Source organism: Terrapene carolina, unplaced genomic scaffold, assembly GCF_002925995.2.
Source record: "Terrapene carolina triunguis isolate 2854851 unplaced genomic scaffold, T_m_triunguis-2.0 Scaffold58, whole genome shotgun sequence".
Classification (NCBI taxonomy): Eukaryota; Metazoa; Chordata; order Testudines; family Emydidae; genus Terrapene; species Terrapene triunguis.
Genome location: NW_020664409.1, coordinates 17630343 through 17655874, shown reverse-complemented (window position 1 = coordinate 17655874; position 25532 = coordinate 17630343). Strand labels below are relative to the sequence as shown.

Here is a 25532-nt window from a genome sequence, read left to right as displayed (position 1 = left end):
AAACAAACTGATTTAATGTACTGCATGACTGTCTGGCAAGCTACCAAAATTCACATTTGTACTGGCTCACATCTAAAACTTTATGCCAACAAAATCCTCAGTGAGAAGCATATGGTATGCAGAAATAGAGCAGTGAGAGACAGAGAGGGGAAGTTCTCTCCCCCCATTTACAAATGCTTGTAAAGTGCTTTGCGAACCTTAAGTGAAAACAGTTTAAATTAAAGAGACCAAGTATTATTACATACAATTTTTAACAAATTATACTCTAGTTCTACTATAGAACAAAATAAAATACCAATTCCTTATGTACAATGGCCAAAATTTTTAAACTTTGGTGCCTAAAGCTATGTGCAATAATACAAAATTAAACTGCTTACCTTTAGGCACCATTTGAAAATTTTGGTCTATAATGTGATGCCTCATGGAATCTGGGGGACACTTGAGAATATTATGAATATGAATATTGTAAAATTGTAATGAGTTATGCCAGATATACTGTGTGAGGTATCTGCAAAAAATGTTATCATTTGCCAGATGTGATAATCTCATTTATGTGTTTGTATCACCTTTGTATTATGAGTTATAGATATGTATGTATGTATGTCTGTATTGCAAACTTGTGCTATGCTTCTGGGTGGCACTCCCAGATAGTATGGCATCAGCACTGCCTAGCCTGCTTGATGGCCCATTAAGGAACATCAGCTATACAATAGACTCATTGAGAGAAGGCAGATATACCTTATGACTCAACAAGGCATGCAGGGGCATGCCTATGGACAGAACTCTAAGGATTTCAAGCCATGTGCGGGTCCGTTTGTGTTTGAAACAAAAGGAAGCACAGGCCGCATGGCAAAAGACTACAAAAGGCAGCTGCATCTTCTCCATTTTGTCTTCAATCCTACTTCTTACCTCTGGAGGAACCTTTGCTACAAAATGAAGCTCTGAACAAAGGACTGAATGACCCATCCAAGCTGTGGATGTATTCCAGAGGGACTTTCAAGCCAGCAAACTCACCAATACTCCTAGGAACCTGAAGTCTTTGTATGTATGTAACTGTTTTATCATTTAACATCTCTCTTCTTGATCTTTCTTTTTTCTTTTTAAAAAACCTTTAGTTTTAGATGCTAAAGGATTGGCTAGCAGCGTGGTATTTTGGGTAAGGTCCAAACCTATACTGACCTTGTAATGTGGCTGACCCTTCGGGGTCAGAAGAACATTTGGTATAGGTGAGCAGAGTTTTTTAAATAACTTCTCACTGTAGTGGACCTAGGTGCTGATTGGGAGCCAGAGAACTGGAATGCAATAAAGGGGGATGTGTGATTTCTTTTTTTTTTTTTTTTGGCTTCTTGATAACCAGTGTGGGGAGTTTAACTTCAGTGTTACCCACCATTCCTGGGAGTATCTGCTCTCCCTTTTGCAGCCTGCCGTGACATTTCTATGATGTGTTATACTATGAAAAAGTTTTCATTTATGGTTAACAATTTTGCTGCTTTTTAAAAACATCATACATTAAGCCAGGCTGAAGGTAACTTATCTAAGGATTTTACTTCGTTTCTCTAGATCTGAAAGGCTAATGGATATGTGAAGAGGTCAAATTCCAAACCTAGGTAATATAAATCCAATACAACAGAGTTTAGATCAGGATAAATACCTACCGTTAGCACAGAGAGAACATTAAGAGTTTCCATTTGAAGCTAAGCTTTTGCAAATGGGACTTTAAAAGACAAAATTGGTTAATAAGCATTTTCCCCAAAGGAATGATATTCACTTATCCACAAGTCAGACTCTATAATGGAATGACTATTTCTACTCTCATAACCCACTCAGGATCAATCACATTTTAATGGAAATAAAATAAAGCAACTGACAGAACCATGCCCTCAATAAAGAACGAACATCCAGGACACCAAAGTTATTACAGGATATTAATAAAAGGAATCCCTACATCCTTGATGGACCACTTGGGGAAGCTATTCTGCATGTAATACATTTTCTCTTGGAACTACTTCTCTACTTTCTAAGCTAGAACTGATAAAAGGAGATCTCATGCTTTAAACACTCCTTAAGTGTGCATGCATGCATGAGAAAAATTAAGCTTTACACTATCCTGGAGGCTATAAATGCATCTTTGCACTAGAATGCTGCATAAGGAATACTTCACCCATCACCTGGAACAGTGAGGTCCAGCCAACAATTGAAGAAAAATTTAAACCAAATACCTTATCGTGGTATTCGGTTACTGCATGTCTTTTTACATATCAAACTTTTACCCTCCTCCTGGGGGAAGTTCTGGCTACAGACACTGCACTTAAATTCCAAGGACTCGGCAGCTCTTTTTTTAATTTACAGGACTTTGTAAAGCTCTGAACATTTCTCTGACCTTTTCACTAACACCAGTTGAATCATTTGATGCAAATAAAAGCCACTGAGAATTTATGCTTTTAAAAAATGAACTCATCATTCATGAATAAATCAATTCATTAATCATCCAGATCTACCTTTTACACTTCTTCCTTCATTATGGAGACCCCAAGACACACACACAGATTTATAGAACTGTTAGCATTTTAGATGTGTACAGCCAAGCTAGAAAATCCCTGTGCTGATGCTGCTGTCATTGACCAGAAAAGGCACACCTCCAAATCCAGACATATTCCCATTCCCAATACATCAAAATTCTGTCTCTCCCCTCGAAATGGATTCCATGTGTCCAAATCTAAACAATTATGCAACCTCCTCTCCACCCTTTTCAGGGCTACTTCCCCATCTCCTCCCAGGTGTGCAGAAAACCTTTGGGCCACCCGCTTATTGCATCCTCATCCCTCCTGTAGTTCACAGAATTCATGATCTGCTCCTCATTCCCCTCCGATGAGGAATACAGCAGCTCCCCCCTCACTTTGTTTCTTCTGCTTTGTCCCGTAGCTCCCTCCTCCTCCCAACAGAAGGAAATAATGGCTACCCAACTCTACCCACACTTGCGCAAGCAATATTTCCATTTGCTCTAGGTGAAGAATGAGTGGGTTTTTCAAGCCTCGATATATAGACAGACTGGAAAAATTCTTACTGCCCAGAAGCTCAGGACAAGCAGAAGTACTATGTAGACAAGTGTACGTTTTTTTGCCTTCCAGATAAGGAAAACAGGAGGCGCAGAGGCCATAGCAGCTGACTGAAGGATATCTGCACAACATCTGGGCAAGGCAGTTGAGGGGTTGAAAGGGAGTGAAGCAAAGAGCACTGGTAGGGAGCAGAAGGAGGAGGGGCAGTAGAGCTGAACTGCCAATCAAAGGGATGGATATGGTTGATGTCAGCCATACAAGTAACTCTTTAGGAGAAAGGGGGTTCGGTGCCAAGTGCACTGCTCAGCATATCTGAAGTTGAAACTCTGAATGTGACCTCTGCTAGTGCAATGACTGGGGAAGCGAGAGACTGGGCTGGGGTTTTTCAGCTACAGATGGGTTATTCAAAGGGAACTGTTTTGCTATATACACAAATGATGCATTAATTAGTCAACCAAGCCAGAGTAGCCTTTGTTGTAAAATAAACCATCATTTGATTACTTGCTGCTGAAAAACACAACTAGATGTGATTTTAGCACAGAGCTGCTCTCTTTAATGCTTTATTTCAGCTTTGCAAGATTAGCTATTGCTGCCAGAGTCTGTCAGCTTAATTTGCAAACCAATCCTCTATTTGCACACAAGTGTGTTTCAAATAGCTGGTGTAAAAATTATTTACAATGAACTTGGTTAATTTAAAAATATATACCTGAAAAGGGTCTGGAACATATAGAACCACCCTGTTAGGATTCTTGGGTTAGAAAAACAAACATAAAACCAAAACACATATCAACCTGAATCAACAGAGAGCAGTGCTAAAGAGTCCTGGGCCAAGTAAGCAAAAAGCATATAGCACAGGAGAGTATGTTAAAGGAACATGTGAAATCCACAAGTAAATACTATCCAGAATTCAAAGAAAGCTGGATATCCATGGAAACAAAAATGTAGATTATTTTATCCTCCAATAAAACAATCCATCAAGTTATAGTACACAGCCAGCTGCCTGAATAGGGATTAGGGGCCATCAAAATAAAGCTTTGTATGTTGTTGTTCTCAGTTCAAATGGCATTCTTGGGGGTTACCAAATACACGTGCTGAATTAAGATTTCATAACTTTTGGCCAACTCTGCTCTAAGAGCTGCACAAACTTTAAGTCTGAAGCCAATAGTGCTCTCTACTGTCTTCACCAAAAAAAAAGTGCTTCTACTACATTGAATAGAAGCTGTTACCTATCAGGTCTGTGTTCTTGGAGAATCAGGGCGCAGTACCCAGCCTCTCTGACTCACAAAAGACCTTCCTCCGCTCCCCGAGCCTCTGCTTGAACCAAAGCCGATCAGAAGAAAGACTTACAAAAAGCAATGCAAAGGCAGTGGAAGACACACCTAAACCCCTCCAGAGAAGGGTGAAAGGATTAAGGAAACTCCCCTAGCCTCATCTGCATCAAGGATGGGACAGAGAGGCATCCCCATTAGCATACAAAATAGAGAACAAAGATTCTAAGACAAGAACCGCACTGAACTCTGGGGGATCTCTGATCCAGATGTTAATGAACCCACGCCTTCACACACCCAGCTCAGTAGTTATCAGACCAATTCTAGTAATAAATTCTTTATTTGTATCCAATATACTGAAGCTGCCTAATTGCATTGTGAGCTCCCTCGAAGGAACACCACTCATAGCCGGGAATGAGCAGTTCCTAATGTTTAGCTTGAACAAAACAACTTTGGTATACTCCCTTGAGCCATCAGTTTACCCAAAAATAAATCTAGTGTTCTCCCTTGAACCATTGTTCTTTCCCTACAAAAACCCTTACCCACGCTCAAGTAAGTGCTCTGATGCCTGGATACAAAATTTGCATCAGTTCCATTGGGACTTCATCTTCTCCTGAATGATCGTGCTGGGGGCTCTGCCTGTCTCCACCACCCCAGACCCTCAGCTACCACCACCACCCTGGGAACCCCAATTGATTCAAGCTTCCCGGAGTGGTGAGAACCCATCTCTCTCTCTCTCTCTCTCGGTATAGCCTTCTGACCCTGACTTTTGTGATCAGTTATAGTTTTCTAAACCTGACTTATAATCAAATTTAAGTTAGATTTAATATGATCACTGTTTTGTTTGTTTGGCTCCCCTTGTATGATTATTACCTGGCAATAAATAACTTTCATGGTTAAGCTAGTTGCTTCTCTCTCCCTCCCCTTCCCCCCCATGGGTGTTTTTTGGCTTCCCCATTCGCTCTGCAGCAGTGCTCCTCGTACCTAAGCTAAAGATCCCTGCAGCACCCAAAAATCCTGTGGGGTTTCCTCATCAAGTGGGTTACTATCAGAACAATTGTAAAGTGAAAGTGGGGATAGGTACATGCTGAACCTGGGGCATATGAGGGTGACAGCTTGGAAGTGCTGCTCGACCCAGCCTACTGAGTCCAGGGACATATACGAGGTCAGCTTGGGAGTGCTAATTAACCCGGTCCTCTCAGACGCGCTCTCTTAATGTGTGTGTGTGTCTGTCTGTCTGTCTGATTCTGGAGCTGGAAGAACCCAGCCCTGGGGAACCTAGGTCCTGGAGGATAGCTCCACTGGGAGGGAACTTGCAGAAGGGAGAAGTAGAGCTCCGTATGAGAACACAAGTGACACAAGCAGTACATTGATAGAATTACAGAACACCAGCCACCAGAAGAGTAACTCTAATAAATGTACCCCAAAGTAACGGGAAAATTTGGTAACAAAGCATCAACATTAGCCATTTATTGGAAAAATAATATGAAGCAGTAATAATTGCTTACCTCATTTTTTAAAAAACAACTGTTCATAGGGTACAGATTTTGTTCTCTCTCTCTCTCACACACACACACACTCTATTTTTATATATGTGTGTGTGTGTGTGTGTGTGTGTGTGTGTGTGATTTTTAAAATTTAAAAAAAGTTTCCTTACCTCCTGCATCCAACATAAAAAGGAATGCATATTTTTCATCATGTAATTTGAGAGGGACTTGGAGGGGGGGGTGAGAAGGATGGGGGAGAAAACAGGATTTTCTGATTTTATTTGTTGTCTGGGGAAATTGTTATCTGAGTTTAATTATTTAATGCTGCCAGCTGGCAGCATTTATTTGTATATTATTATTTAATGCTGCTGGGTTGTTATTATTATAAGTTTCATTATTATTAGGACACTCAGAGCTTCTGCCTGGGCATGCTTTACTGTTAAGCCCAAGGAAATAAATAAAGTAAATAAATATTATTGTAAATTATTTACAAACACTTACACAATTTCTCACAACTTTGTATTGATTGCCATAACAATAATATATCTCAATCTAGAGAAGTAGACCAAACAATTATACTTGGTCTGAATCACAGTATGCTTATTAAGTTGCATTGTATCTGAACAATAAAGCTTTGTTAAAAATCACATCTAGTCAAAGCAAACTTAAGTAATTGCAGAAGAGCAGTAAATTAAAAATAAAACCACATTGAAATCAAGTCTTGGTTATTACATTTGTTTAATACATTATAAAATTAATTCTGTTTTTGGAAATGCTTTGTTTGTTACCAAGATGCTTTATCCTAATTTCAGCCTTGAAACGTAGAGAACAGTTTTATTCTTAATCCAGAAGCCTGCATTTTTTTTTAAAGAAACAACAGACATTACAATATCTAGACTGTCAATTTGCCAGCAGTAGCCATCAAAAGAATTCCACAAAAAAAATTCAAGAAAGAAAAAATTAGTTTATCCTAAAAGCCAATTCTATTTTCTACCTTGAACAGAAAGAAGTTGAATACAAATGGGAGGAAATGAACCCAGGAACTATTTTTAAAGGAACATCTAAATTCCATTAACTCTACCTTTTCTGCAGAACAGATTGCGAAATGTACCACACATGTAAGTTTGTTCTCCGCTGTGCATATCAATATGTAGTTGGTAGCCATGCAGTCCATATTCTGGGTCAACATCATCCAGTATAGGTTTATGAGGGGGCAGGATATATTGTCTTAAATAAAATCAAGATAAATCAGGTGGGGAAAAAACAATTTAGCATGGCAAGAAATGCTGAGTCGTTTCAGCAGAGGAGGTATTTTAAAAAGATTCGGAAAAGGGCAAATGCAATTAGCAGTCAAGGTGTTCTACTTTCCTACTTAAATTTCTGAAGCTCTAAGTTTCACAATAGTTTACCATATTCATTATAAGGTTTATTAATGTGCAGTAAAGACTAGTCAAAGGCAGCTAACTAAATTTACCACTAAATACACCTAAAGTGTGTACATGTAAAACTTCAATAGATGCAGGTGTATGCATTACTCTGAATCTAACACCCATCTGGCCACCTGCTTTTTTCTAACACAGTGGTTCTCAACATATTACACATTGTGGGCGCATATGTGTGGGCTGCCGCCCCCGGACCTCGAGGCCAGCCGGCTGCCCCAACACCGGGACCCCCGCCACTCAGGGCAGGTCAGCTGCCCCATCCCCCAACCCCCAGCCGCGCGGCTGCCCCAACTGGCCACCCTGGTCCCCTGCCACGTGGCTGCCCCAGCCCCCAGAGCTCACAGGACCAGGCAGCTGCCCCAGACCCCGGACCCTGTGGGGTGGGTCGGCTGCCCTGGACCCAGGAACTGGCGGGGCCAGCCGGCTGCCCCGGACCCCAGAGGCCACCACGACCCCCTGGGGCCACCAGGGAGCCCCAGAGCCCGATCCCCTCGCAATAGGGGGAGGGGGAGCCCGGACCCTTCTCCCCAGGCAGCTGGGAACCTGGAACCCGGGGCACATCCGTGGTCTTTAGCACACAGCTGACCTGGGCCACAGCTGTGTTCTAATTGGGCCACATGTGGCCCGCGTGCCACGGGTTGAGAACCACTGCTCTAACAGCAGGCAGGGAAATAGTCTCCCTGTGCCTGAACCCTAGTGGAAGGAGCAGAGTATTGAATCACTGATGTGGGGTAACATTTTCAGAAGCACCTAAGTGACATAAGTCCCAATGAAGGTCAATGAGACAGACTCTTAAGTCACTTACGCTTAACAAACTAAGTCACTTAAACATATTGGAAATTTTTACCCATATAAATGACTGTCCCCGTGGAGTGAAAGTTATTAGATATTCTGTGTGTGAAGAGAATCCCAATGAAGGGGGTTGGGAGAGGGGGAGAGAAAGAGAGCATATTTAGGCCAGAAAAAATGCTCCTTCAGCCTAGAAGGAAAGGGTATGAAGAAGAAGAAAAAAGAGCTGCTCATGGAGGCTCGTTGACATAGTAATCATTGCAACCATTATTTTGGCATGTGTGAGAAAAAGCTCACGCATTAATATATTGCATTAATATACAATGTTATATATACCTATTTAAAGGACATTGTCTACTAGAAATCTAATAACTTTTCCAATAAGATTTAAAAGTAGATTCAGGTTCTAAATTAAATCACCCTGTCACTTTTTTTGGATTTACAATGATATTTTCCTATTTTTTAAAAATGTCCCTCTTCCCTGTGGGTCTGTCACACATCAGGAGAAAGTGACTAAAATAAACTGAAAGAAAAAAAAAATTTCTAATCTCTTTCAGCTACAGTGAAAGGTTTCAGATACACGTGTAATTAAGTTTAGTGTCTCTTAATGTATTACTTCACCGCAGTACATTTTAGCATGGAAAACACAGGCCTCTTCCACATCATTTGGTAAACCAGTTGTTGCAACTCTAGTGCACAACAGAGTTCTTATTCTTGGTTAGAGGGAATTAAGATTGTTACTGAACTTTCTTTATCACCAATCAATTTTAATTTTCAAACTCAATGATTTATTTAAAAGATCATCCCTACCATCCACAGGCAAAGAGAAACCAGTACTTACATAGTGGCAGAGCCCAAAGTGCTTCTCTCAATAAGTTGATGATGATGAAGACTCGCCGTAACAAAAGCAATTCCATTTCCTTTCTGAAAAGTTAATTACAGTGAATACATTTCTCACCTGGAAGTATTGTGCATTAAAGCCCACAGATAAATGCTTCTTCTTTTGCTGCTGCAAGATTACCACAAAGTATTAGTACAATTTTAAGAGTAGTTATATGTGGGCCACTATTCACATAGAATGCTACATTGTCCCAGCACAAGAATACATAAAGCACCACTGGATAGCTACCCAGATAGGAAGATTCTCTGCAGTATCAGCAACAATTCATTAATCTTATTTTTCGAAGAAGTGGGTTGTAGCCCACGAAAGCTTATGCTCTAATAAATTTGTTAGTCTCTAAGGTGCCACAAGTACTCCTGTTCTTTTTGCGGATACAGACTAACACGGCTGCTACTCTGATACCTTATAATTAGCACTCTTAAAAAGGTGAGCAAAAACAGGGAAAAAAACCAACCCAAACCTTTTTCTGAGCTACTAAATACCCAAACAAACTTAATCAGGCAAATTTAGATACTTAATAAACAGCTAGGGCCATGGTGAGTGGGACTAGCTGAGGCATAAGGTGCTACTCAGTATCAGTCTAATAGTGGTAGAACCACAGGATTCCACCCAGAGAAGGATGAAATTAGTGATGCCGGTCACCTGCGGAGAGCACTCATAAAGGACCATAAAGGGGTCTAAGGCACCTCGTGCCCTGTAACTGTGACAGTCCAGTGAGAATAAGTGGTGGTGTAGCCTGGTGATCCAGTCTAAAGTGGGGGGAACCACAGAGTAGCACTCTGGGAGAAGTGCAGATCAGGGCCTGTCTCGTGGGAAGAGTGCCAACCGAAAGTCTGGGGGAGAGATCACAGGTGCAGCTTGCCCTTGAACTGTGACACTATGTAAATTAAAAAAATCCCTGGCACATCAAAAACTGGAAGAGAAAAATAAACTGTACAATGCACATCTGAATGTCACATTGAAATAATTAGAAATCTATATTTTTAAAGCATAAATAGTACAGGGAGCCTTGACTATGGATTCCTATTAGACTATGGAAGTCATTTGCACACATCTTCTTTATCTGCATATATATGTCTGAACTTTACAAAAGAAAAAAAAAAACGAAAGATGGAGGAAGCTGTGCCTTGCAGTCTACCGTAATGAACAACATACTGTAGCTGAATGTAATCTTACCTTCCAGAGACCCACCAGGAGTCCGGGGTTCAAACGGAAAAGTTGCACAAGGCTGTCAGAGCCAATCATTGTTGTCACTTTAGTGAGGTTAGTAAGGTTGAACTCAGCAATTAAGGAACGTCGCCGAGGTCTTTGACGAGTCATAGCAGAGTAAAGAAAGACACGAGTGCACCATTATTAATATGAAAGTTCAGCCACTTTTCATTTTCTCCCTGGGCACTAAAACAAATTGTTCTGAAACTGTGCAGTATGAGAAGCAGTAAAAAGTCTAACTAGCAGCTTACCAGCAGGATTGCAAAGCCTAGTGGGAAGAGAATCCCCAATAAGGGTGTCTACCAAAATCTATCACAGGCTGATATAACATATCCACTGTACAGTTCAACAAGAGGAACTGATATGCTCACTAAATTTCTTAAATCCCAGAGGGTTCTTTTATTAACAAATGTATTATTATAAAGAACATGCTTCCATAGCAAAGGGAATCATGAAATATTCATCAACATGAAGCAGGCAACTTAGGAAGGTAAAGCTTTCTTGGAACAAGTGAAATTTGAACAGAAAGATCATTTACTAGTGAATACAGTTGTATTTTTCGGGTTTTTTGTACCCTACCAATCTGGGATCAAAAATTGGTGTAGAATCACAATGGTAATATATATTTAATACCATTGACTGCTGCCTTGTTGGCTGTTTGCAGGAATGTATGTAGTGGCTCTTTAGTGTGTTCAATCCTTTCCATCAGAGAAGTCTGGCAATTGCTCATTCTCCACAAAGACCCTGATAAAGATCCATAATGTCACTCTTCCCATTATTGTTTGTTTTAAAAAAAAAGCAGGATGCCATCAGCAGGAGATTGCAGCTGCAAACACGTCCCAATCACAGCAATATGCTTGTAATACTCAGTTCTTCACTCCTAGAACTTCAAAAGTGTAATTTTTAGGATATAAGACTACACGTCCTTTTACTGAAATTCAGATTCTGCAGGCTCAGTAACTCTCCCAGTGTGTGACCAAGAACAAGGATCTGATGAAAATGAACAAGCAGCAATTCATCCAAATAAGGAAGAAGGGATGCTTGTGGGCAAGAGAGACATTTAGGAGGAACAGGCAGTAGGAGCAAAGAGTCTGTATTATCGATTGAGGAGAACTAACTTCTGCTAAAATAGTTCACTGCTTCAGGATCCTAATTAGATCCAAAACTGTTCCTGGATTTCCTGATAGTAGCAGTATTACCTTTCTTCATCTAGCAATACAATAGTAGGTGAAGAAAGGTGAACCTTACAACAGTTACTCACACCTCTGCAACCTCCAGCTTCCCTACTGCAATGGTCCACCTACGGCTTCCTATGATGTCCACTCTGAAACTCCAGGAAGCTAGGGAAGAAAAAAAGACTTCCCATCTCAGGCTGCTGTGAACATAAAAGACCTCCTTTTAATCTCTGTACTGGTTCTCAGTTTGCTTCTGGGACTCGTTCAAGGTGTATGGATCATCATCAAAAGGTCTAGGACCTAGTTATTTGAGAGTCTCTCTCTCTCTCATATGTTAGCACATCACAAAAGTTAACCAGAGATGGGGAAACATCAAAATGGCCAACCAATTCCAAGACCTGAGGGCTTGCACCTCTGGAATTTGCTATCTTTGCAGCCTACAAGAGCCAACACATAGAAACCTCCAGTGCAAGAAACCCTTAGGGCATGGTTTAAAAAAACAAAAACAAAAACACCCACACACAGCAAAGTAGTGAAGAACTTTTTAGTATTCATTATCATATAATTTTGACAGGTTTCCATGCCCCTACTTGCTTTATGTCCCACCCTCTGGCCTCATTTTTGGAAGTGTATACTTTTTGATACGGCAGGCATTTTGAAAAAAATAATGTTTTAGTTTTTCTTTTATGGGGTGCATTAGGACTGCTTCTGTGTGTTTTTTCACACATTAACGTTAGAAGATTTTCAGAAGAAACAGATTTTTACACATTTTAAATAAAGTTTAGTAAATAGAGATTAGGCCCTTTTCCAATAATTTACAAAAGAAAGTGGATTATTGCAAAGGGAGAAAAAGGAAAAAAGAGAAAGTTTTAAAACTGCAGGAAAGGAAAATACAGAACGTTTTAAAATGGCAAGAAAGGAAAAAAAGAAAGAGAAAGGTTCAAAACAGCAGAAAGGGGTAAATAATACTTCCTTATTGACTTTCTCCACAACATTCATGATTTTATAGACCCCTATAATATCCCCTCTTAGCTGTCTCTTTTCTAAGCTGAACATTGGAGTCTTTTTAGTCTCTCCTCACATAGTAGCTGTTCCATACCGCTAATCCTTTTTGTTGCCTTTCTCTGTACTTTTTTCCAATTCTAATATATCTTTCTTGACATGGGGCGACCAAAACTGCAATGCAGTATTCAGAATGTGGGTGTACCATGGATTTATAAAGTGGCATAATGGTATTTTCTGCCTTATTTTCTCTCCCTTTCCTAATGATTCCTAATATTCTGTTAGCTTTTTTGACTGCAGCTGCACATTGAGCAGATGTTTTCAGAAAACTATCCACAACTCCATGATCTCTTTCTTGAATGCTAACAGCTAATTTAGACCCCATCATTTTGTATGTATAGTTGAGATTATGTTTTCTAATGAACATTACTTTGCATTTATCAACATTGAATTTCATCTGCCATTTTGTTGCCCAGTTTTGTGAGATCCTTTTGTAACTCTTCGCAGTCTACTTTGGACTTAACTATCTTGAGTAATTTTAAATTGTCTGCAAAGTTTGCCACCTCACTGTTTTCCCCTTTTTCCAGATCATTTATAAATATGTTGAACAGCACAGGTCCCAGCACAGATCTTTGGGATATCCCACTATTTACCTTTCTCCACTATGAAAACTGACCATTTATTCGTACCTTTTGTTTCCTATCTTTTAACCGGTTGCTGATCCAAGAGGTGACCGTCCCTATTATCCTTTGACTGCTTACTTTGCTTAAGAGCCTTTGGTAAGGGAACTTGTCAAAGGCTTTCTGAAAATTCAAGTACATTATATCCACGGGATCACCCTTGTCCATATGCTTGTTGACCCCCTAAAAGAATTCTAATAGATTCGTGAGGCATGATTTCCCTTTACAAAGATCACATTGATTCTTTCCCAGCATATCATATTAGCCAGGATGGGTAAGGAATGGTGTCCCTAGCCTCTGTTTGTAAGAGGGTGGAGATGGGTGGCAGGAGAGAGATCACTTGATCATTACCTGTTAGGTTCACTCCCTCTGGGGCACCTGGCATTGGCCACTATTGGTAGACAGGATACTGGGCTAGATGAACCTTTGGTCTGACCCAGTATGGCCGTTCTTATGTTTACTCTTTTATGTTTTTGGCTTCCCCCATTTACATAAGAACATAAGAACATAGCAATGATCAAGTGATCTCTCTCCTGCCATCCATCTCCATCCTCTGACAAACAGAGGCTAGGGACACCATTCTTTACCCATCCTGGCTAATAGCCATTAATGGACTTAACCACCATGAATTTATCCAGTTCTCTTTTAAACGCTGTTATAGTCCTAGCCTTCACAACCTCCTCAGGTAAGGAGTTCCACAAGTTGTCTGTGCGCTGCGTGAAGAAGAACTTCCTTGTATTTGTTTTAAACCTGCTGCCTATTAATTTCATTTGGTGACCCCTAGTTCTTGTATTATGGGAATAAGTAAATAACTTTTCCTTATCCACTTTCTCCACCTCTTGATGGCTACGGCTAATAAACTAAAAGTGTAAGTTCCTAGGACTACAAACATACCGCCTTCCCTAATAAACCAGATTGTGTAGGGCCGGCTCAAAAAAAGTCTTCTTTCCAGACATAAGAACATTTAATTTGTAAACTATTTCAGTTAACAGATCAAAAAGAGTTAGATCACCAATTTTAAAAAGTACATGAGGTTGTAGGGAGTAAGAAAGTTAATGGGCATATTACCAATAACATCAAAGAATTTAAATATACATGTATATAATTTTCTCTTCTCCACATACATCACGCACTCTTCCTGGACAATAACACTAGACCAACACGTTTGTGTACCGGGTTTTATGCACTACCATACTGTTGTGTGCAGTTTCACAACGTCACACATTTAAATTACTGACTAACACTCTCAAGCCCTTCCACTTACACCAAAGAAATCCTTTCATGGTTTTTTTTAAAGATTTTATTAAAACCTCCCTTTTATTCATATTAGGTTTTCTAAGCATAGACATTTGTTTTAAACAAAAAACATTCAGATTAAAATATATCTTAACAACATTTCCTTACTTGTGTCTTAGATTTATGTATATGATTAAATAGAGACAAAGAATTGTTCTCACTGGATTTTAATTACAAGTTTTCCGTGGGTCTGGATTTACCATTCTGTCTTATTTATATCTATGCTTAGACTGTCAGTTTTCCAAGGCAGGAAGTGTCTTTATTTTTCTGTATTGCACATGGCCAATCACTATATTATACTGGCTCAGTTCATAAAATAATGTGATAATAAATAAATAATATATGATTTTGTTAAATTCTCTATTCTCCCTGGAGCCAGTGAAGGACAAGAAATAGATTTCCTAGGATAGGCTGTAGAAGGACTAAAAATAATTCACTGGTTGGGTCAGTTTTAGGTCAGGCAATTTCCACACAGACAAATCCAACAATATTTAATTGTATAAAAATACTTTAATTTAAACTCACCCATTCTTGGTGGGAACTTTACATTGGTCAAGAAGCAATGGTGTCACTCCACATAATTCCAGTGTTGACAAGGTGTCTAAACATGGCCAGTTTGTACCATACCAAAATACAGTAATAGATGTGTCATTATAAGAGATGTCCACCTGCTCCATTACATGTTCCTTTCCATTTCTGTCCTTCAGTACAATCACCCAACTCAAACTATATGTTCTGTTATTGAGGAAGTAAAAACAATTAAAAAGTTTTTAAAACAACCTGTCAGAAGTGACAAGAACAATGTATGGAACTTTAGAAATTCAGTCAGCAATGTCCCTTTTATTTTCATTAAGTTTTACCTTGTGACTAAATCACATTAATCAGATCGTGAGAGCATCTCCCCATCATGATCAGAATTCACAACTCTATTTCGCCATACACAGATACCATATAAAACCACTAGGCCAACATTCTGAATGTAGCTTGGGAGTAAACACACTTTATGACAAGACAATACTTACTTGATAGCTTCTTTGGTTTTAAGTGGAAGGCCAGTGTAATGGTTTATAGGTTTCAGAAGCTGAATTATTCTAGTTTTGCCAGTTGCTATTTGTTTCATGATATATTCGTTCTTCCAATATCCCGATTCTCTGTCCTGAATCATAGCATGGCTTAGTAAGACAGCTGTTCTTTCAACAGATTTAGTTTTCCAATTTGTTCTTTTAGGTGGAAAAAAAATGGAGTAAATTTTGAACCAGATCACACTGGAAAAAACATTCAAGAGAAAAACAAAGTAAATCCCATAAAGAGTTATTACCAGTGAGGGCACAGACCAATAAAGAACAGACCCACCAGCATGAGAATTAAAATATACAGTTGCATGTGCATCTCAGGCATTATTGAGAATCTTATTAAGAAAAAATATATTATCCAACTTTAAGAACAAGTTGGGTTTGTTTGATTTAGGTGGAGAAAGGGAATACAAATCATTTCTAGAAAGTCCCAACATCTAGGTTTTGCCTCAATGGCTGATGTCCTTCTGTATTCATAATTTCCCCTTCTTTCAGTTTGTTGTTAAACCCCATATTCTGTATTAGTGTGGATATGCTAGAATTTAGATTGCTGGGGGAAAGACAAGTCACATAATGAGAACCAAAGAGCATTTATACACATCTTGATATTTTTGTTGGATATAAAAAGTTTTACCTGACATCATAATACATAAGATACATCCTACTTGTTACTCATTACCTTCTCAATCAATTCTCACTGAGATCGGTGGGAATGTCTGAGCAAAGATTGAGTAAGGACATCATAATCATAACCAACAGGGAGATGCAAAAATGCCATTTGTGCTGCACTCCCCCACCTGTCCTCAGCCAACATCATGCCAGGGCAGTCACCTGGTACAAATTAGAAGGATGCTTTAAATTGTGCTGGCTGTTAATGTCCCCAAGGGCTAATCCAGCAGATAGGCCATACTAGGGATGTACTGAACATGCCCTTTTTGTCCCAAGCCACATCCCTTGCATCATGACTAGAAGAGTGTGGCATCAAAGCTGCTACAGTGGTTCCTCGCCACCCAAGAGTCGCCACTTTTCCACATCAAGAGTGTTTTATAAGTGTTATCTAGTTAATCCCCACTATACCCCAAGGAGGTAGATAAGTATCACTTATGTATGGGGAAAAGGGGAGGGATAGCTCAGTGGTTTGAGCATTGGCTTGCTAAACCCAGGGTTATGAGTTCAATCCTTGAAGGGGCCACTTAGGGATCTGGGGCAAAATCAGTACTTGGTCCTGCTAGTGAAGGCAAGGGGCTGGACTCGATGACCTTTCAGGGTCCCTTCCAGTTCTAGGAGATAGGATAGGATTGCCCAATGCCTAAAAAAGTCAGTTTCAGGGCCAGAATAAGAACTCAGGACTTCCCAATCCCTAGTCTTGTGCTGAAGCACTAGACAACATCTCTCTCTCTCTTTCTCATGCATTTTTGTATTCATTTAAAAAGCACCCTTCCTTCCTCATGTTCTAATTCTTTTCCTCTGGGGCTGTCCTTTCCTCATTAAAACATGTTAAAACAGGGGTCGGCAACCTTTCATAAATGGTGTGCCGAATCTTCATTTATTCACTCTAATTTAAGGTTTCGCGTGCCAGTAATATATTTTAATGTTTTTAGAAGATCTCTTTCTATAAGTCTATAATATATAACTAAACTATTGTATGTAAAGTAAATAAGGTTTTTAAAATGTTTAAGAAACTTCATTTAAAATTAAATTAAAATGCAGAGCCCCCCGGACCAGTGGCCAGGACCCAGGCAGTGTGAGTGTCACTGAAAATTAGCTCGCGTGCCGCCTTCGGCACGCGTGCCATAGGTTGCCTACCCCTGTGATAAAATCATACAAATTAGAGATGATGGGAAGGGAAAGGGGGACAGTATGCAGTAAATATGTTACCATTTATCCTTTGAATACAATTTTACAAATGATGAACAGGATGTGCTACCACATATCAACCACACAATCCATAGTAATTATACCAAAGACACATTATGGTGTTTTATTTCTCACTTAGAAATTAGCCTCACCACAGGATTTTCACATCCACTGGCCAGCCAGGTCTTCCTTACCAATCCCTGCTTTTTCCCAGATTAAAACTATGTTATCCTGCTCTAGTATGTTTCTCTGGGTCTTTTTCCATAAAATATTCAGGGTTTAGATGGCTCCCAGGCTGACCTCCGTCCAAGAAAACAGTCAGTCTCTCTCATAGAGTCTGTTTCCCATGCCCTCAGTGGCTGATGTAAGTCACTACACATCACTAACACCAAGCTCTCTCTTCTTATGAGTACATCATTCCTTTTGTAGGGGCTTCTCTGGGAAATCAACATTAGTCTGATGGTCTAATTCATGTAAGATTTATGTGACGCTTCCTCTCTTCAACTCTTTGAGCTGAGGCTGTGTAAGGCACACAGCCTGGGAGGCACAACTGGGAAGCTGCAGAGAGGCCCCCTGAAAGAGGTTGCAAAGATCATACCACCAACAGCCCAAGCTTTCAAGTCTCCTCCTCTCCCCTCCCCCTCCTAGATTCTGATTTGAAAAAGGAATTCAGGATGGAGAAGTTAGATTTCAGAGAAAATCCCAGAAGCAGGACAGAGAGCTGAAAATGTTTAGCACTGGAGGCTGAGATGGGAAAGGAGACCTGGTTCTCAGAAAGGTCCAAAACATCCCTGAGGCGTCAAGTACAGCATTTACCAACTAGGAGGGAGGCATGCACCAGACTAAGCTATTACAATCTCTCCCACTGGCAGTAGTTACAGTCATTCATGGTGTGAGCAGAAGAAAGTAGCTGGGAAAAGACAAAGGAGTTATTACAGGCCACAAGCTCCCTAAACCAAGGGTGCCCCCTTGCATTTATGTGGCCTGTGTGATATAATCACATTTTAAAATGAAATGAAATCTGAGGTTATTTACAAAGTATATTTCTCGCCCTCATGGTTGCAAAGTAAATCTACCATATGTAAACCAAATGCAATCAATGCAGTGAATGTCAGCAGATGCAAGCAGACATTTCAGACCGGAACTCAGAGGTGTGGATTTCCCTGACTCCTTAATCTCACTGGAGTGTCCGCTCCAAAGCCCAGTGATGACACTTCAATGACAACAGTAACAATTTCAGTGCATATCATTTTAGCAGATGGGGTGGGAAATGGAATGGGAGAAATTGGAGAAATAGTGGTGGGTCTAAAGGCAAGCAGATTCTCTCCCTAGTGATGCTAAATACAACAACACGGTACTGAAAAAATGATACCTAAACATTTTAATTACTACACAGAGATTGACCTCTCCACTTGATCCATCTGCAAAGCTCTCAATGACATCAGTGGGAGATCACTATGAATTGAGTCTTAAATTTATACTCTGACCCATGGACCATAATTAAACATGGAATTTAGCCCTTTGAACTGATACCCCTAAGATAAACCCTTTTCTATTTGTTTTTTCCTCCTGTTTTTATCAAAAATAAAGTCATTGCATTGTGACAAATGAAAGCAGCTGAAACCACCACCAGAACTGCCTGCCTACGTAAACCCCCTGCAATAAAGCAGGAGAAAAACTGGAATGAAAAAGGAGGAACCTGAAAGGAAGGTGTGAAAATCCCTGCCTGTGAGGAGGGAGCTCCGCAGCCTGTGCTGGTTTATCTAAATCAGAAAGAAAAGTACAAATGGATCTTATAAAGCAATAAATGCAAATGGGTACGTTTTCAAAGCAGTGTGCTTGGTTTTAGCCATGTAAGTCCCATTAACTTTAATGGAACTCACACAGCTAAAACTGCATGCAATATATTGAAAATTTACCACACAGATTACAATACAACAGAAAAATAGCTGCTGGGTACTTACATCAATTCCCTGGCATCAGTGAAACTAAATTAAAAAGTCTCATATAACTCAGGTTAACTTGACTGCTGTGAGATTGAGATTACTATGTTTCCCCCCTTCCTTACTTGTCATTGGCCAGATGATAGAAGCGTTTATTCGCACAACCGATACACAACAGGGATACAGCATCCAAATAAGAAAATATCTTCAGTAGTATCTCTGATGGCATACTGAAAACAAAAAGGAAGGGAAAATATTACTGGATTTATGTGCAAAATAGAGTTGACAAGTGGCTAAAACCTTTAACCCCTCAGCAGAGGAAAGTGAACAGAAGAGAGAGAAGCCACCACTTCATAAATCCACATGTCAAACCTGTCTTTGTAAAACGTTGTGTTCTCACCTAGAGCATTAACCTGCAGCCTTATCAGTTTTGATTTGTTGCTCTGATCTAAAGCCTTTGCTTACTGCACTTCACAACAGCCTATTGAAGTGGCACAAGATGTTAACTGCAAGCTTAGTTCCTCATGCATTCATGTTACTTTTTTTGAGCTTTAAGCCAATTTAGTTATGAAAAGTAACAGAGAATTCATTCAAATTATGTGAAATTATTCTGTTCACCCCTCCCACCCCCCGAGGTTCACACTCTTTTTCATATCATGGCTCCACATTCAGTCACTCACCACTAATACTTCTCAAATGTATCCCAGAATCTTGTGTGTTCATTATCACCTTTCAAGTGTCAGGTCCCAAGATACTTTACCAACAGTGCCTACTCCAAGCCAAACTTTGGTGGGATGCTGTATCTCTCCTCAGCTCCATGTGTACTTATAAAAGGTCTAATCTAACTGCCATTAAAGTCAACGGAAAGACTACCGCTAACTTCAACAGGACTTGCAGGCACCCTTGGGGCACTTCTGAAAGCGCAAATCTGTCTTCCACTGTGGCTGTCAGGCTGTTCAGTGAAGGGCAGGTGCCTTCCCTGAAATCCCATTGCTGCTGCTGCTTTGCAGTCACCTGCTGGAATGTGCAAACCATAGCCTGGGGCATCAATTCTTTGTCTAGACTCTAGGGGTTGGAAGCCCCAGGCCATTAGATTAACATTTGCGCATGGTACAAAAATTTGAAATAAACTTATTCTATTGTCCTCATTTTTCTGAGTGTTGCAGTACCCTGGTGTCAGATCTGCCACTGAACAAAGGAGGTACTGTGGGAATCAGCAACCTTAATGTCTTTCCTGATGTCTATGTCCATTTGCAAGTGACCGAGCAAATCAATTGTGGGTCAGAGCAAGTCAGCTGTGGTTCTTATGAAGAAGCTGGAGGTTTAATACTACCGTTTACTCCAGCAATTTGTGATCTTCCAAACACAGGTTGATAAATACCACTAAATACTAAGGGAAATATGTTAAAAATTCAACATCTAAGGGTATGGCCACTTGCAATCCCGGAATCTGATTGAAACTCATGCTCACTTTAATCTAGCTAGTTCAAATACTGAAGCAGTAAAGCCCATGGCAGCATGGGCTCCAACATGGGCTAGCCACCCCAATAATTACTTGGGGTCCCAATACAACTTCATACCTAGTAAGATACAAAAAGAGTTAAAAATAGTATCAAGTAATTCCCTTGCTCTAGAGTCCCATCCACTAGTTTTGGATTTTATAACTACATTTCCCCCCCCCTTTTTTTTTTGTTAGAAAATGCTTTTCCCTCTTGCTGTGTGAAAGACCCACACAGACAACAGGGAAAAGTGATTAAATAATTAGCTACATATGGAAATTAGGAAAATGGCTGCACACAAAGTGCTATCAAATGTACAAACTAAGCAAAATCAAAGAAGTTTCTCTAATCTTCCAGTTATAATAATCTCAGACGTTACTTGTAACAGGAGGTTCAAGATTTTTCAGAGAGAAATGCGATTTTTATGTTGAGGGTGTCCGTGTAATATTACCAGACACAGCGGTACAGTTCCATCTTCAAGACCTAGTCTGAAGGAAGAGGCCACCCATTTTACACACCCCATCATTCTAAAATTCCCTGTGCTAAATATACTTCTCACCATGAAAAGTATTTAAAAGTTTAATTACAAACTGTTATTTATTAAACTAATGCTGTAACAACCTTGATTTTAAGAAGCGATATAGTTCATTCATCAAGACCATGGGGTTGCACACAGGTAACTCCACTAGGCTATTTTTAAACATGATTATATTTCAGCGCAGAACAGCCCTTTAAAATTTGATTATCACATTGAAGCCACAGACATACTCACCTCTCAATGCATAGGCAAAATTTTGATTTCATAAAAGTCTTCTGATAAGGCCTTTGAATGCAAATATTTTGGGTTTCAGATAGTTTCGCAGACATGGCAGTGAAGATTCCTGACCTCTTACTACAGACACAAAGATAAGGCTGTTAATAGTCATATGATCATTAACTGGAAAAAAAAATATGTATCAATGTGTACTATGCATCACAACAGAAACAAGATTCAGAAGGACATGTTATATGGCCAATATTTCACTTCATAATCAGCACTTAAGTAATGTGAAATAATTAAGCTGATGGGAGGAAATGGGGCTGGAACATATGGCCCTGCTATGACCACTCAGGTCAATCTCTACTGACACTCAGAGATGAATGATGCCACGACAATACCCAATCAGTTTTACCAATGAAGACAATCCATTCACCTTGTTACAAAGAGCAACTCCACCATGGCCATACTCCAAAAGAGACTGCTAAAGACTCAAGCTGCTCAGACTGTAAACAGAGGTTTAACACCAAGACATAGGACATTTTTGTTGACCAATCTAATGCTGGTATGTTAATAAAAATAAAAATCAGTGTAACTTATGCTTTGAATTTGTCAGAGCCCAAGAAAAATTTCATAAAGCTATAAATCTGGATCATATCTAAAATGTGCAAGTATATTACCACTTCAGATCTGCTTTTGTGTAACGGTATATATTTTGCAGTCATAGGAGTACTAAATCACTAGATAGGTGGGTTTTGCTGCTGTTTTTATGTATTTAGTTTTTAACATGTGCTGGAAGTGAGAGACAAATTGCCATTTCTTCTCACAAAACAAAAAAGTAGCATGCTTGTGCCAAGTGCAAATAAAGCCACATACCTTAACCTGCCACACATTTTATACCCAAGTTTCCAAAACAGTAAGTATATTTGAAACTATCTATATATTCATAATATTCTTAATCATCATCAAACCCCACAAAAACTCTGGAAGAAATAGCAGAATATGTAGATGGAGCCTCAGAAACCTAATCAGACTCTGACAACCAAGCACCCTGTAATGCCATAGAGTAGAGCTTCCTATATTCTCTCTTTGTTAACGCTCCAGAGTTTGGATTGCCAGCTGGCATTCAAATATCTGGTCAATCCAACTCTCTGTACCTAGGCAGCCAACTGATGCTGGGGATGCTTATAAAGAAATCTAATTTGGATGGACACGGATCAGCAGAACATTTAATACACATGAGTAATAAATAAAGAACATTTTATGGTCATGGAGCAGAAATAAAACTTAGATAAGGAACAAAAATTAACTTTGACCTCATTACATACTGTGCTACCTTCACAAATTACTATCCCATCATAGTAGAAATCCCTACGATCCCATTGGGCACCATTAGAAGCATATTTCCTTCTGATCTAAAAGTCATACAGTTCACACTTCAGAAGCCAATCCTCTAATGCAGTGATTCTCAACCTTTCCAGACTACTGTACACCTTTCAGGGGTCTGATTTGTCTTGTGTATCCCAAGTTTCACCTCACTTAAAAACTACTTGCTTACCAAATCAGACATAAAAATACAAACATGTCACAGCACACTATTACTGAAACATTGCTTACTTTATTCTTTTTATCATATAATTATAAAATAAATTGATTGGAATATAAATATTGCACTTGCATTTCTGTGTGATACTTGAGCCTGTTTTTCACTTGTGAGCCTTGTCATTCCGGGAGGCAGTGAAGCAACACCAACAATTACGTTTTTCTCCATATTGAGTCTATTCCTGTAAACTGTTGTAAAACTAGGCAAATACTGTAACTAGATGAGTTGACGTACCCTCTGGAAGACATCTGTGTATCCCCAGGGTTATGTGTACCCCTGGTTGAGAACCACTACTCTAATGGACCAGCACGATCAGTAATAACATTTCTAAATGTATGTCACATATGATCCTGAAGGTCAGATGTATGTGTGACTATGTCTACTACTGTTAATAGGTAATTTTGGATCAAAGCTGACATTTTTGATTGTGAAAGAGAAAAATGTCACTTTGCATTTTTCAGTAAAACTGCTCAGCAACTGGAACACAAAACTCCACCCTTAACCACAAAACTCCACCCTTTAACAGGTTAAAGAAAACACCAATCCTTAGTTGTGCACAGGTTAGCAATACCGCTGTCTAGAAAAAGGGATGAAATTACATCATCTTGGATGAAGCAATGTCATTACAATTTCTGTGTTCTGAGGGAGGTTTTCAAAAGCGCTCAAGGGATTTAGGAACATACATCCATTTTAAAGCCAATGGGATGTGTTCCTAAATCCCAAAAGTGCTTTTGAAAATCTTCCACTCTACTTCTACACCTTCCTTAAGTCTTTGTTTTTAAAAACTTGTATTCCATTTATTATTTTTCATCTTTCAAAACAAAAAGTCCACAGTTCCCTAATTCATCAACTAATTCAATCACTTTCCCATGCACTGTGTGCGCGAGGATAAGAAATCAGTCCAAATACTAGAAAAACTTTCATGACAAAATAGATAAGGCTGGCCTGACACTTAAAATCTAAATGCCAGATGTTAATCCCACACACTTTTTTTTAGAAGTGTCATATATCATTATATTAAGAGGCTCGAGCTCAAAGGCACAACAGCCTCAATGGTTGATTCAATAGCTGTTCAATTTGTGGCACTCAGTTTTGTAGCTGTATTTTCACCTCAATAACCTGTAGTATATGCAAAGTGGAGACAACCTTTTTTTAGAGAAGGAGTAATCTAGTCTGTTTCAAAGAACATAGCAAGTTGTAATTAAAGTTGTGACAATACTGATTGTTTCCAAAATTTTAAAATATATCTAGTCATAAACAAAGACAATAATAATTTAAATGGCTATTCCTCATGTCATCTGATGATATCCAAGTGCTTTACAAGGGGAGGGGGTATTACTAACCCTCTTTTACAGGTGGAGAAACTGAGGTGAAGAATGGATAAGAAACTTGCCAAAAGTCACACAACAGAAGGGTTGAGAACACAACACAAGTCTTCTGACCTTGCTACTAGGCCAGCATTTCTCAAACCTTTGGAAGCTGAACCCCACTCCAGAAAAATGAAACCTGACACACCCCCACACTGCAATCACAGAAAGGGTATAAATTATATTCCTGGGGGAATTCTGCACCACTGCGCATGCGTAGAATTTATATCCCCCACAGATTTCTTTGCTTCCCCTCAGAAAAATGACTTTCTGACAGAGAAACAAAGGGAAGCCACAAGGGCGGTCATGCGACCATCCCCAGCAGTATGTTTTGGGGGCCCAGGGCAGCCAGCAGAGGCCAGGAGGAGGGACTGGGGAAGACCCGGCTGGTGGCTCCTACCCTGCGCCGGGCTCAGCTGCTAGTCCCAGCTGGGCTGGGGAGGACGGGACTTCCTCTTCCCTGGCACAGCATCCAGGGCCGGGGTCAGACCCAGTCCCAGATTTCTCCCCCGGCTGAAGGAAGTTCTGAAAACTCCCCCTCTGCCCCCCCCCCCACTGACTGCACCCATCGCTCCTCAGCTGCAGGGGGAGGGACCCTCTACAGGGAGCTTCTCCCCCATCCGTGCAACCCCTGTGCATCCAGACTCCCTTATATCCAGACACTCCCGCCGAGCCTCCCCCTCCCACTCCCCTCCCCCTCAATGAGCCCCACTCCCCCTGCACCTGGACCACCCCGATGAGCCACCCGCACCCAGATCTACACCCCACTGAGCCCCAACCAGCTGCATCTGGACCCCCCCACTGAGCCCTCACACCCACACCCCCCACCGAGCTCTATCCCCCATACCCAGACCCCCACCACTGAGCCCCAACCACCTTCACCTGGACCCCCTGCTGAGTCCCATTACCGTTGCACCCAGAACCCTCCAGCAAGACTCTGTGCATCCAGATCCTCCCTGCACCTAGATCCTCCACTGAGCCACCCGCACCCAGATTGCCCCACACAGAACCCTCTCAACCCACACCTGGATCCCCCCACACTTGGATCCTGCCTTGCTGAGCATGCCTGCTGACACCTGGTACACCTGGCGCAGAGGGGAATAACTATATAAATCAATCAATCAATCA

At 40.3% G+C, this 25532-nt stretch overlaps 1 protein-coding gene across 1 annotated transcript in view; it reads right to left on the bottom strand.

Moving 5' to 3' along the window:
• FBXO15 (F-box protein 15) overlaps positions 1 to 25532 on the bottom strand; it is a 51683-nt gene that overhangs the window by 10698 nt on the left and 15453 nt on the right. The window contains exons 2-8 of the mRNA XM_024212089.1: positions 21450 to 21569; positions 19304 to 19408; positions 15328 to 15570; positions 14831 to 15040; positions 10120 to 10249; positions 8884 to 8966; positions 6893 to 7038 (exon numbers count right to left, since the gene is read on the bottom strand). Coding sequence (XP_024067857.1) covers positions 6893 to 7038; positions 8884 to 8966; positions 10120 to 10249; positions 14831 to 15040; positions 15328 to 15570; positions 19304 to 19408; positions 21450 to 21544 — 1012 coding nt within the window. The 5' untranslated portion in view covers positions 21545 to 21569. The remainder of the gene's footprint in view (positions 1 to 6892; positions 7039 to 8883; positions 8967 to 10119; positions 10250 to 14830; positions 15041 to 15327; positions 15571 to 19303; positions 19409 to 21449; positions 21570 to 25532) is intronic.